Source organism: Panthera pardus, unplaced genomic scaffold, assembly GCF_024362965.1.
Source record: "Panthera pardus isolate Hobbes unplaced genomic scaffold, ASM2436296v1 HiC_scaffold_6, whole genome shotgun sequence".
Lineage (NCBI taxonomy): Eukaryota > Metazoa > Chordata > Mammalia > Carnivora > Felidae > Panthera > Panthera pardus.
The window spans coordinates 5,859,093-5,872,476 of NW_026526991.1; the positions used below are offsets into that span (position 1 = coordinate 5,859,093).

At 65.3% G+C, this 13,384-nt stretch overlaps 1 protein-coding gene across 4 annotated transcripts in view; it reads left to right on the forward strand.

The window, feature by feature from the left end:
• PRR5 (proline rich 5) overlaps nucleotides 1–11,293 on the forward strand; it is a 49,817-nt gene extending 38,524 nt beyond the window's left edge. For 3 of the 4 annotated variants that reach the window (XM_053894648.1, XM_053894647.1, XM_053894646.1), the window contains 5 exons: nucleotides 1,092–1,149; nucleotides 5,159–5,250; nucleotides 5,696–5,836; nucleotides 8,988–9,123; nucleotides 9,683–10,217. In XM_053894648.1, coding sequence (XP_053750623.1) covers nucleotides 1,092–1,149; nucleotides 5,159–5,250; nucleotides 5,696–5,836; nucleotides 8,988–9,123; nucleotides 9,683–10,179 — 924 coding nt within the window. In that variant the 3' untranslated portion in view covers nucleotides 10,180–10,217. Of the gene's footprint in view, nucleotides 1–1,091; nucleotides 1,150–5,158; nucleotides 5,251–5,695; nucleotides 5,837–8,987; nucleotides 9,124–9,682; nucleotides 10,218–10,724 lie in introns of those variants that run through there. The other variant, XM_019447161.2, reaches the window with a different exon arrangement.
• Nucleotides 11,294–13,384: the final 2,091 nt, after the last annotated feature.

The following is a 13,384-nucleotide window of genomic DNA, read 5'->3' on the forward strand; positions in this document are numbered from 1 at the left end:
CGTGACCCCTCATCTGGCCAACAGGCCTGCAGAGTCACGAACACATGCTGCCTGTCCAGGTCACCAGCCGGGAGGGGCCGGCAGAGGGCCCCCCCTTCCCGTGGGTTCAGGGCTGCTCTTCTCATTTAACAGCTTTGCCGCGGCGTGATTCCCGTGCAGCGCCCCCGTTTAAAGCGTGCGGTTCGGGGCGGGGGGGCTCCTTGTCCTCCCCTCTGGTTCCAGAGCCTCCCCAGCAGAAGCCCCACATTTAAAAATAATTTCTTAACGCTTATTTATTTGTTTGGAGAGAGGGACACGCAGCATCCCAAGCAGGCTCATACCATCCGCTCAAAGTTCCCGACGTGGGGCTCAAACTCGCAAACCGCGAGATCGTGACCTGAGCCGAGGCCAAGAGTCGGACGCTTAACTGACTGAGCCCCCAGGCACCCCAGGGGCCCCACATTTCTAAACATCCTCCGTTCCCTGCTCCCCGCAGCCCCTGGCAGCAGCCATCTGCTCTCTGTGCCAGAATGTTCCTATTCTGGAGACTTCGTGTCAGTGGCCTTTCGAGCCTGCTGCTCCCGCGAGCACGGCCTTAGCGAGGGGCATCTGTGTTGCGACCATCAGCGCCCCACTCCTTTTTCCGGCCAAATAATATTCCACTGTGCGGAGACACCCCGTTTTGTTTGTCCTCCCGTCTGTCGGTGGCACTGGGCTGTTTCCACCTTCTGGCTGTTGGTGGTGCTGAGGCCACATAGTGTCGTTCTCGGCCAAGACCCCGGGGGCAGCGTGACCGCGCACTTTGGGCCTCAGGTCGCTGATGGCGCTTCACGCGCCAGGACGTCCGGCACGGGGCCCCTCTTGCCCGAAAGGTCTTCCTTCGCCGTGGGATGTGAAGGCAGCCACCCGCCCGACTCGGCTTGTCTCTGAGGGGTCCCCACGGCCACCTCCCGTCTGACCAGCCCCGACAGTTGTCACTGCCCTCCGGGGGGGGCGGCTGAGCTGACGTTCACCCTTGGGCCTCAGCTGTGGCTGGGGGACTCCCGGGGGCCTTGCCTGCCGGCCCCCGCCCCCCCCAAAGCAGTGATGGCATCTCTGTGTGTGGCTTTCAGAACCAGCTGCTGACGAAAGGCATGGTGATCCTGCGGGACAAGATCCGCTTCTATGAGGGTGAGTCTGGCGTTCCCGTGGCGGGGACCGGGCGCCCGGCCACCCTCCCGGCTGGTGTGGCCGCTGGGCGGCGTGACGTTGCCGGCCTTTTCTGTGCCCCCACGGCTCTGGGTGGGAGGGCAGGAGAGGCGGGAAGACCACGTCTGACCCCAGGAGGGGACCTTACTGGGGAGAGCGTGTGCCCTCCCACGACCTGCGAGAGCCCGGGGGTGCTGAGAGCCATCGGGGGAAAGGCCCTGCCTCCCCTCGCTGCCCCCGGGGCCTTCTGCCGCCAGCGAACCCCGTCCCAGCAGCCCGGAGGAGCCCCAGTTTGAGGACCAGGGAACTAGCTTAGGGCAGAGGTTTGCCCTGATGCTCCTGAAGGGGGAGGCTGGCAGGGGGCTGCTCCCTGGCTGGGCACAGCTGCCCTGTGGGGTTTGGGGGGCCTCAGCTTGGCCCTGGGCCTTCCAGACGAGTTTTCTCTTTTAAAGTTCACACCCACCCGTGAGACCTTCGGGTCCTTGTCCCCTTCACGGCTAGTGGCAGCTCAGTGATGACAGGGGCTCCGTCTGCAGCCGCGCTGGGAGCAAAGGGTGGGGGCAGGTTCGAGCCCAGGCCAGCCCGGCCCCGGCCCCCACGAGCTCCAGCGGGCCTCTGCAAGCAGGGAAGGATCTTCAGGCTCCCGCGCCCTCGGCCTCGGGGCAGCCACGACGCTCGGACCTCCTTGCAGGAGAGAATTGGCGTAGGGAAAGATGGAGTCACGGGAGGACCCGGCCAAACCACGCCGCCTTTTCCGAGGCCGGTTTCGTTGCAGGCCCTGCACCGAGTTCAAGCCCCAGGAACGTTTCTGAGCACGTTCCGTGCACCAGGCACCGGGCACGTGCTTCCTCTGTGCCGGACCGTCCTGAGTGTTTTCCGGCTACCGATCCGTTGGGTCTCCCGACGACCCTGCGAAAGGGCCGTCATCGCTGCAGCCGCTGCACAAAGAGGGAAACCGAGGCACCCAGGCCTGCTCTCTGGGCCCACGCTGCTGCCTCGGTTCCCACTCTGATCCTGGAAAGAAGGGGTGCTAGCCCATTTCGCAGAGCAGGACGCCGAGGCCAGTGGCCTGGTGGGTGCCGGCTGAACTCAGAGCCGCTTGTCCCCCGGTCTTCCTGTACCCCCTGCTTCTGTCGGGCGGAAGCTTCGGGGCAGGAGCCCGAGAAGGGCCACCAGAACCAGTCGAGGGGAGGCGGAGACAGAGACCGCCAGAGGTTTAGGCTGGCTTCCTGGAGGAGGCAGCAAAGGAAGCCAGCCGGGCAGGGCAGTGGGGGTCTGGCGCCGGGCGGAGACGCCCTCCCACGCCCGTCTCCTTACTCGGCACATTCCAGCGCGCTGTGCCTCCCACCAGCTCCGGACCAGCGGAGCTGGGATCCTCAGAGAAGAGAAGCTTTGTGCGGCTTAGTGGAGTCGTGCCTGGAGCGGCCGTGTCCGCCAGGCCACCCAGCAGGGGAGTGCCGGCCCCAGCCGGCCTCCCCAGGCCTCGGGGGCAGGCATGGAGCCCCAGTCCGGGGGCCGCAGGGCCTGGCCTGCAGTTCCCATCCAGCCCAGCTGGGGACACAGACACGGACCGGAAGGTGGCAATTCAGTGTGAGGACTGTCAGGGTGAAGGGAAGCCGTGGGGAAGGAAGAGTCCGTTCCATCTTGGCAATCAGGGAGGGCTGCACGGAGGTGGTGGTCCTGGAGTCAGGTCTCAAAACGCGGTCCGTTCGGGAGCACGTTTGGCCCCTTCAGTACATACCGTGGGGACAGCAGCTGATGCCGCACCCTGAGGGTCAGCCTCTGGAACCCACCCCACCCGCCTCCTGCCCCCATGTGGGTCCCAGGGGAGCTCTTCCTTGAGACCCCTCCCTGTGGCCAGCCATGTCTTCACCTGTGCCTCTGCTGGAGGGGGATGGGTGGTCTCACGCGGGGTGGCCCCAGGACCTTGCTGCCTACGCCCCCCGCACTCCCTCCGGCCTCCAGCGAGGCCTTGGACGTCAGCTCCCAAGCGGAGAGAGAAGCAGGAAGTCCGGAGGGACAGCCTGGAGGGGGAGTCCCTCTCCTGGGCCATTTCTGAGGGTGTGGCTCGGTGGTCTTCGCTGCAGCCAGGACAGTCCCCTCAGCGGGCAGGCACGTGAGACCTCCCCGGAGGGGCGCAGGGTGTCCCGCAGGCTCCAGGCCCCGTGTGTATGAGGACACCCGTGACGCCCGCCCTACGGAGGATCACGCTGGGGTCCCACAGCAAAGCAGAGCAGGGCCCCAGCGCCGTGCCGCCTGACTCTGCCCACTGACCACCCCGTCACCGCCCCCCTCCCCCGGCACCCCTAGATCCCAGCGGAGAATGTGGCCAGTGGGCGAGGCCGTGCTTCCCGGCCCCTCGTGCCCTCGTGGGGCCCGGAGTCTGTGTTTTACGACATCTGCCTTCCACAGCATTTCCGCCCCGTGGGCTGGAGGACGGCCCGCGGACGCCGGCCTGGCCGGTGCCCAGAGCCACCCCACGGCCGGCCCAGGGAACTGAGCCGTCTTTCTTCTTGCCCCCAACGGCGGGGACCTGAAGGGACCTCTGGAGGGCAGGGCTCCGCAGAGCTAGGTGTGGGCCCCCAGGGAGGGTCAGGAGCCGGCCGCCGGCTCGGAGCCTCGGTGCCGGCAGATTGGCCGTGCACAGAGGCCACGCCACCTCAGCTGGGTGGGCTTTCCTGGGGCTGCCCCCTCCCGGAGCCCTACGCAGATTGGGGGGCTTTATGGGCGGGGGAGGGGTGGGGCCCAGAAACCAGAGAAAGTAAGGAGGAGCGGCAAAGGCCCCTGTGCAGCCCCCTGGCTGCCGTGGAAGCGTCCAGACAGCCCCACGTGAGCAGTGTGGTCTGGAAAACCAGCCAGTCTCCAGTCTGGCTCCCAGAGGGTTGGGGGGGGTCCCACCAAACAGAGGCTTTGGTGACACATCCCGGGGCCTGCTTGTCTGAGACCCCGCAGCCGTTCATTCTCGCTTTCCGTCCAGTCCAGGCAGGGGGGCTGAGGGCTCAGCGCTTTGCACTTGCTGGGGGAGCCCAGAGCCGGCTTGGGGACACCTCTGTCCTCAGCCTCAGGGGCTGTCCTCCCCGAGGATGGATGCTCCTTCCCCGGGGCTGGCGGAAATGCCCAGAGCTTGACCACGTGCCTCCTTTCCACCCCGAGGATGTCAGTCAGCCTGGCCAAACCATCCTCCTAAATCAGCTTGGATGGATGGCACCTCCTCCAGGAAGCCCTCCCTGCCTGGTTCTCTCCACTTCCTCTCCTGCCTGGGGCATGTTGCTGCTCTTGGATGTGGTCTCCCTGGCTCCCCGGATCCCACCTCAGGCAGCCCGGGGTGGCAGGGACCCGCGGCCTGAATCTCTTGGAGACTCCGACTCTTTGCCCGTTGAGGTCACCCCTTCAATGGACAGATGACTGTGCTCATAGCTGCCATTCAGGGTCCTGCTTCCGTGTCCTGTGATGGGTCTGGGGACCTTTGAGGCTCCTCTGGGTGCCCAGCGCGGGCTCTGGAAACACCTGCATGGGTGGATGGATCCCCCACCTGCTTGAGGGTCACCGTGGGAATCGGACGGGACCGGGATGTGCGCTGCGGCTCCTGGGGCGGGGGCGGGGGGGTCCTGTGTGGGCCTGGGGTGTGACGAGGGACCAGGAACCAACAGGCAGCGCTAACCAGCACTTTCTCCGCCCCAGGCCCCGTTTCAGCCCATCTCATCCCTGCAGCCCTGGGAGGTGGCCCTTTCACTGTCCCGTTTTATCAGTGGGGAGGCTGAACGGCGGACTCCGGGCCACGGAGCTGCTGAGCGCTCTGTGCTGTCGACCTGGGGGCAGGGGGCGCCTCCCGGGGTGGTGGGGCGGGGGGGGGAGGCCTGGAGCCGGGCCCTCTGCTCCTGTGTCCTCCTGCAGACGGGGGAGGACTCCCACCCCGGGGGGGGGGGGGGGCCTGCAGGGTCTGACACGGCCCTTTCAGGGTAAGCGCAGCGACGGCTCCCTGTGCCCACAGGACAGAAGCTGTTGGACTCGCTGGCGGAGACGTGGGACTTTTTCTTCAGTGACGTGCTCCCCACACTGCAGGCCATCTTCTACCCGGTGCAGGCGAGTGGCCCCTGCGGCTGTGGGACCCCCAGGGCCCGGGGGGGGGGGGGGGGAGGGGCGCGGCCCGTGCTGGCCTTGCTGCAGGCCCCCCGGCCCGGTGATGGGCAGGTGCCTGGACCTCCCAGAGCCTGTCTCCCACCCACAGTCTGGAAAGAAGGCCGGTGCCCCCCGTCCGGGCCCCGTAAGGCCCTGAGCAGCACGGAGTAGGCTGTGCCCAGCACACAGTCGGGGCTCGGCCAGGGACCGCGACCCTCCCCTCGCCTGAGGAAGCTGACGGGGCCCTGTCTTCAGGACGAGGGTCATCCAGGGAGGAGGACGGGGTGGAAGGGGCCTGAGGGCCGGCGGGGCCACGGCCCCGGGTCTGGCCCCCGATGTGTGGACGCGGAGGGAGGCGGGGGTCTCCCGTGACGGCCGCCGGGCGGGGCACACCGTTCTGTGTCTGCAGGGCAAGGAGCCGTCCGTGCGCCAGCTGGCCCTGCTGCACTTCCGGAACACCATCACCCTCAGCGTGAAGCTGGAGGGGGCGCTGGCCCGCACCCACGCCCGCGTGCCCCCCGCCATCGTGCAGATGCTGCTGGTGCTGCAGGTGGGCGGGGCCCCCGGGAGGCCACGGTTCGCTCCTGCGTCGGGGGCGTCCGGGGAGGGGGCGGGGGGGCAAGGCCAGGCTCCCCAGGCCCAGAGCACGTGACCTGCCAACAGGGGAGGGGGGGGTTCGAGAGAAGCGGAGCCCGGGAGCGGGCACGGGCCCACGGCTGCGCCTTCACGCCCCTCCCGCCCCGCGACGGTTCCAGACGTTTCCGGGGCACGTGGCTTCTCCCCGAGAGGGCGGCCTTGGGAGGGGGCCGGCAGCTGGGGGCGAGTGGCCTGGCCGAGACAGCAGAGGATCCCGCGGGCCACCGACAGCCTTTACTGCAGACAGGGTCTTTTGCAAACCGCTGCGCCCCAAGCCCCGTGACGGGCACGGCACCCCACGGTTTGCCGGCTTACCCTCCAGGGTGACAGGACGGACGTAGGCACTATCAACCACCCCGTTTCACAGGTGGGAAATAGGATCCTCGCTTGCCCAGAGCCAAGAGGGCCTGGCCTCACCCACGTCTGACAGGCTCCGAGGTCCTGTTCTTCCTCCTCGCCCCCCACCCCCACCGTGCACGCGGGCACCCTTGATCAGGGTCTGCGAGGTTGGTCCCGGGGTCCCGGGCAGCCCAGCCCGTGCGGATTCCAGGGCAAGGGAAGGGCGGATGAATGTCGGGGTTTGAAGGGTCCCAGCGGCAGGTGAGAGCTGGTGGTCGTCCTGGCAGCCAAGCAGGATACGGGACGGGCCCGCCGCCGGGCTTTTGAAGGGTTTAGGTTAGACCTTGGCCGGTGGAAGCAGGGTGTCTCAGCCTCTTTCTTCACCGGGGTGACACAGTGGAACCACCTGCCTGCAGGGCAGGTTCCAGGATGAGGGGGAGAAATCAGACGTAAAGCCCTCTGTGGTGCTTCTGGGAGCCCACGGTGGCCGGGCTGGGATTTGGGGCCAAGACGGAGGTCCCACCTGGATCCCGGCACCCAGGTGGGTGGCCAGGCTGGGGCGGTGCTGCCCCCTGGTGGCCCGTGTGCCTGACGCAGCGTCCTGGGCTTAGCACCGTTCCCCCACTCTCCTCCTGGCCTGCGCTTTGAGCGACCTCGTCTCACACCCCCAGTGAACTCGTCCCAGATAGATCTGAAGGCACAAATGCTGGTTAGCCTGTGCTGAGGGCCTACTGTGTGCCCTTTGCTTCACTGGCAGTCAGTCCCTTCCCCCCACCCCCCACCATTGCTGGGGCCAGAGGCAGTTCCGGGGAATGTGGGGTCCCTCGTGCCCATCTAGATGGCTTATGGGGTGCCCGTGGAATCCCAGCCCCCAGACCTTTGGCGTCGGTAGTGATGGCTCCTCTCTCATTCTTGACGTTAGGAATTCGTGTCTTCTCTTTACTGGTTGGCCTGGCAGGAGGCTTAGCGACATTACGGACCTTTTCAAAGAGCCCGCTTTTGGCTTTTTCTCTGTCGGTTCCCTGTTTCGGTCTCATTGAGTTCTGCTCTTACTGTTTCTCATCTTCTGCTTCCTTTGCTTTTCTTTTTCTGGTCTCCGCTTAGATGGCTGACTTTCGCGCTTTGTCTTTTCTAATATATATCCGTTCGAGGCTACGCTTGCCCTCAAAGCACAGCTCTCAGCGCATCCGGTAAATGTGGATCTGTTTTCATTTTCATTTGTTTCCAATCATTTTAAGGTATTTGTGAGGTTTCTTCTTTGACCCACGTGTCATTTAGAAGTGAGGGAGTTTCTTAGTCTCCACGTATTTGGGGATTTCCCCCAGTTATCTTTCTGGTCTTGACTCCTGGTTCAGTCTCGCTGGGGTCCGAGAGCAGGTATTGTATGATTTTTTTTTTTTTAATCCTTTTAAATTAGGTGTATTTTACGGCCCAGAATGTGGTCTGGCTTGGCAGATGTTACGCGTGGGCTGGAGGAGAACACGTGTGTTCTGCCTTCGATGGGTGAAGGACGGCGATTAGGGCCAGTCGATCGGCTGTAGTGTTGAGTTCGATGTGTCCTTCCCGAGTTCCTGCCGGGGCCGGTCTGTCCCTGCGCGAGCACGGGGTCCCCCCACCGAGGGAGCGGACTAACTCCCGCGAGTTTTGCCTCACACCATCTGACGCTCTCGTCGGGCGCAGGCACATTAGAGGTGGTTACGTCGTCCCAGAGACTTGACCGCTTCATCGTGGCATAGCGACCTTCTTGACCCCTGCTGACTTTCCTTGGTCTGAAGTCCACCCTGTCTGAAATCAGCTTAGCTGCTCCGGCTTTCCTGTGACTGGCGTCGGCGTGCAGGGCTCTTTCAGCCCCTTACTTTTAATTTGTGTGTGGGTTTCTCGGGGGCAGCATGTCGGTGGACTCTCTGGCCGTCTGCAGCTGTCTTTTGACACGTTGCGTCCAAGTGTATCTTGTCCTGTGAGCAGCTGGCAACCCCCTAGAAGAGAGGCGTCTGCTCCCGTGGATTCAGACATTCATTCGGCGAGCACTCACTAATGGCCTCCCATGTGCCAGCCCTCTGCCTCGGCTGCTGGGGGCACAGAGCTTGCCCCCCCCCCCCCCACTCCCCGCATCAGCAAGACCAAGGCTGTCCTGGGGGCAGCCGCCTTCCTCAGGTTTTGGCCCTAATGGAACCGGAGGGGGTAGAGATCCCTTCACAGCCCTGGACAAGGGGGCTCGGGGAGGAGGTGGACGGGACCTGGCCGGGCCGGCAGATGAGGGGCAGGGCTGGCTCGACCTGCTCTGCCCGTAGCGCTCTATGGGTCGAGGGCAGGGGGCCCCAGGGCATGAGCTGCCCTCGCTGGGGGAGGTCAGCTACTGTCTCCCCGAGGGCTCCCAGAGGGAGGAGACTCTATCCCAAAGGGCAGAGCTCGGAGTGCTCAGCCTGGCTTAGCCACCGGGCCCTTTTCCACGGGACGTCACATGCTTTCGGACCGCGCCGGCTGCTGTGCGCAGAGGGCAGGCTCCAGGGTGTCGAAGCAGGAGAGGGACTCGGCGGCCCCAACTCGAGAGAGAGGGCAGAGGGGGGAGATCACTGTGTGCCCTGCGATCGGGGCAGAGACCCCGTGGGAATGGGGAGAAGGGACGGGCCGTTTGTGGTGACCTTTGAGCTGAGGCTGGCTGGGCCAGGGAGGCAAGGAACAGGCCATCTAGTGACCACCTGCCTCCCTCCCTCCCTCTCTTGCAGGGGGTGCACGAGTCCCGGGGTGTGACCAAGGACTACCTGTGTCTGGAGACGCTGATCCAGAAGGTGGTGTCGCCCTACCTGGGCACCTACGGCCTCCACTCCAGCGAGGGCCCCTTCACACACTCCTGCATGCTGGGTAGGGCTTGACTGGGCCTGGGGCGGGAAGCTGGGCGATCACTGGCCCCGTGCACCTCTGCCCAGGGTCCAGGCCTCCCAGTGAACAGACGGCCAGAACCACACCCCACTGGGCATTTGCTTTTCGGTCACGAAAGCAGGAGCCCCGCTATGTGCCGGGCCCCGGACCCACTAGGGCCTGGGGTCCCTCCTTCAAGAACTGAGGGGGGCCCGGCAGGCAGACACCGTGTACGGTGATGCGTCGACCCCCCTGAGAGCCCCGCAGGGGCCTCCGTGTTCCCAGTGGGGTCACATCTGTGCTCAGTCCTGAAAGTCGAGACCGGCCGGCAGAGGCCGCGGCATGTGCAAAGGCCGGGAGCCCGAGAAACCTACCTTGTTTGCAGAATCGCAGGGGAGGGGGAAGGGGGGAGTGAGGCTGCCTGGCTTGGTGCTCCTTTAACAGAGGGCCCGCTGGTTCATTCAGCTCTGTAAACAGAGTGGCTCCTATGTGCCGGCCCCTGTTCTTGGCCCTGAGGGATCGGCAGAGACCAAGCCCCACCCACATGGGCTCTCGCCACCAGGGAAGGCAGACCAACGACTAAACAGTCCCCAGAGGAGTCCCCAAGGTGACCCATACCCAAGTGATAAGAGGCCTGTGGGTGGAAAGCCCAGGCCAGACTGGAGGGTGACGGCTGAGCTGAAGGACCAGGAGGAGCCAGGCCTGGGAAGAGGTGCACGTAGAGCGTCCTGGACGGAGGGGACAGAGGCACGAGGGCCACAGGGAGGAGAACTTGGACCCTGCCCGGCTAGGAAGGAGCCTCTGGCTCCCGCCCCGGAAAGGCCGCTGAGCCGCTGGCCGTGCGCAGTGCTGCCACCTAGGGTTCACTCTGCGGAACTGCAGGGCCCCGAGTGGGAGCCTGAGCTCTGCCCACCTCCCCCTTCCCACCCCCGCTGTCCTCTCCTGCCCTCCGCCCGGGGCGCCCACCACACCACACTCGGAATAAAACCTCAGCCACGACCTCACGTGGAAAGGCCTTTTGTCATCCTGCCTCTGTCCTGGCATTTCACCACTTCCTGACCTATGGCCCACCCACGTGGGCTTGTCACCCCCCCCCCCCCCCGCCACACACACACACACACACACACACACACACACATACCGGGACTCCTCCAGGCAGGAGCTGAGTCTGCCTGGAAAGTGCTGGCTAAGATTTTTGACTGCACAGGTGGGGAAACTGAGGCATGTGTACCTTTGAACCAAGCAGTTGACTTGAGCACCCCACCCCCGCTCCCTCCACCCACCCCTGCCCAGCTCCTGCCCATCCAGGGTGAGGCTGGGACTCAGGAGGGAGAGGAAGGCGTCTCCTCAGGCCAGACGCAGTGTCAGAGCTGGGGTGGGAGTCCGTGCACCCCTCCCTCACTTGCCAGGCCGCCCCCGCAGAGGGATGAGGTGGGGCTGGGCCGGGGATCTGCACTCACTGGGCTTTTCCCCGGGGCCGCCCGTTCCTGCAGAGCTAAGCACACGGCAGGTGCTGGCGAAGGAATGGCCTGGAACACACAGGTGCCCCCGTTTCCCGAGTAGACGCCTCCCGCCCTGACCCCCTCGTCTGCCTGTCTCTGCAGAGAAGCACCTCCAGCGTCGCTCCCGCTCAGGGGACGTCCTGGCCAAGAACCCAGTAGTGCGCTCTAAGAGCTACAACACCCCGCTGCTGAACCCCGTGGCAGAGCACGAGGCCGAGGGCGCGGCTGCTGGCGGCCCAGGCATCCGCAGGCACTCGGTCTCCGAGATGACGTCCTTCCCCGAGCCCCAGGGCTTCTCCGACACGCCTGGCCAGGGCCCCACCGCGGCCTTCAGACGCTCTCCGGTCCCCCCGTCGGGGCCCTGCCCCAGCAGACTGTATCCCCCCGCCCAGCCCCCTGAGCCCTGCCCAGACCCAGCCCGCGGCTCCCCTCCCTCCTCCAGCCCGGAGAACCTGGTGGACCGGATCCTGGAGTCCGTGGACTCGGGTTCCGAAGGGATCTTCATTGACTTTGGCCGGGGTCGGAGCTCTGGCACGGCTGAGCTCGAGGGGACCGGGGACCGGCAGAGCGTCGTGTGAGGGCCTCGCGTCTTCACCGACCCCGTGTGCGTGTGCCTGTGGGGTGCGTGCGTGCGAGAGGTTTTGTTTTTACTCTGTCCCGTCCCATCCCTTCTGCCATTCCTGAGTCTTTGCTGGAAAAACCGTCACCGCCCCGGCCCCCCGGGCCCCACCCCATGCTGGGTCGCACGGGCCGCCGGGGGCACTGGTCAGCCACGTGTGCGCGGAACAGACACGGCCACTCTGGCCCTCCGGCGTCCCCATCCGCAGAGACTGTGAATCCTGTGGCTCAGCCAGGCCTCCGGAATGACTCCCAGAGCAACGGGGGGGGGGGGGGGGTCGGTGGCAGACCCCCCTCCCCCTTCCCCTCACCTCAGGCCACGACGTGACCTCCTTGTGCCAGCCTGTCCCAGACCCTCCCAGCAGGGCGGCCGCGGGCAGGAAGAGGATAGAATAAAACCTGTCTGCCCCCATCCTGAGCTCGTGTCTGCGACGCCAGGCCCCAGGTGTCCTCCCGCGGTCCCCACCCTCAGATCTCGCCCACCACCCGCGCTGGGACCACCCCTCCCCGCTCCCAGAGCAGGGGGGTGGGGATGGGGGCTCCCGTTGCCTAGTTTCTGTGTCCCATCCTGACAGCGGGGCCCCTGGAGGAGGAGCTGGACAGCCTCAGGAGTGGCTGGGACCACAGCGGGTAGGGGCACACTCTTAAAGGGTCAGGGGTCGGCGTGGCCACCAGGGGGCGAAGGGAGTGCGGGGTTTCTCCTGGGGGGGGGGGGGATGTTTTTGCACCAGGTTAGAATGCAACCCCCTGGCCCCATTCAAAGGACCCACCCCTCCCGGAATTTTCTGCTGGAGGTGGGGTGGGGAATGTCCCATGAGCAAACAACAAGTAGACCGCCTGGTGAGCAGTCCTAACGGAAGGGGGACTGGGGACTCTTGGGCGTCGGGTGGCCAGGGAAGGGAGGCCAGTGCGGAGTCACAGGAGCCCCCCGCCCGCGGGCATCCGCTGGAAGAGCCGTCCGCATGGACAAGTTTCTCCCACCTACCGGGAAAGACCAGCCAGGAGCCCCTGGCTCGTGCAGACGCGGGGTGGGGCAGAGGAGCCCCGAGGAGCTCAGTCTTGTCACTTGTACCAGAATGTACCTACCACCTTCACAAGGTTCACAACCACTTAGCACTCAGAAGGTGCTTTAGGAACAGGTAGGGCTTGGCCCGGCAGCTGGGGAGCAAGAGAGTGACCCCAGCCTCCGGGGAGCTGGGCTCGGGGTTGGGAATTGGGCCGGAAGGCTGTCCCCGGTCCGAGAACCAAAGGGAAAGGCCGTGCCGCTCGGCCGATGGGGCTGAGATCCCTGCACTGCCCTCCTTGGCTCCCAGCTCCTTCATGGAGCTCGGGACAAGCTCGAGACCAGCTAATGTTGGGGTGGGGGTGGGGGTTGGGGGTGACCATTATCAGCAGGGTCCCCTCAAAGCAGAAGGGCCCAGCAAAGGGCGGAAATGGCAGGGACCTGGCTGGCTGGGCTCTGCCCTCACCGGGGTGCTGGGCCCCCTGTTCTGCCCCCACCCCCTAGCGATGACCTCCTCTGTGGGGGTCTGAGCATCCCAGGCCCCTGTGGGCTCCAGCGGCATCTGCCAGCACGTGGGCTCATGGTCAAGTGTGGGCGCTCTGTGGGCGTCCCTGAGCTCTGTGACAAATCCTGCCCCCGGGGGGTGGGAGGGAGGCCCCGTACACCAGCCAGTGGTGCCTCACCTGCAACAGAGAGGCTGAAGCCCCAGGAGGATGGGTGCTGAGCCTGAGTCCCGGCGGGATGGGTGCTGAGCCTGAGTCCCGGCGGGATGGGTATTGAGCCTGGGTCCCGGCGGGATGGGTGCTGAGCCTGGGTCCCGACGGGATGGGTGCTGAGCCTGGGTCCTGAAGCAGTGAAGGGCTGCTTCTGCTGGGGCTGCCCCCATACCCCCTTTAAAGGAGCCGCTCATCACATTGGCCTGGAACATGTCCACATGTTCTACCCAGCCTTTTTTTTTTTAATGTTTATTTTTGAGAGAGACAGACAGAGACAGAGGGTGAGCAGAGGAGGGGCAGAGAGAAAGGGAGACACGCAATTCGAAGCAGGCTCCAGGCTCCAAGCTGTCAGCACAGAGCCCAATGTGGGACCCGAACTCGTGAACCGCAAGACCGTGACCTGAGCCGAAGTCGGACATTTAACA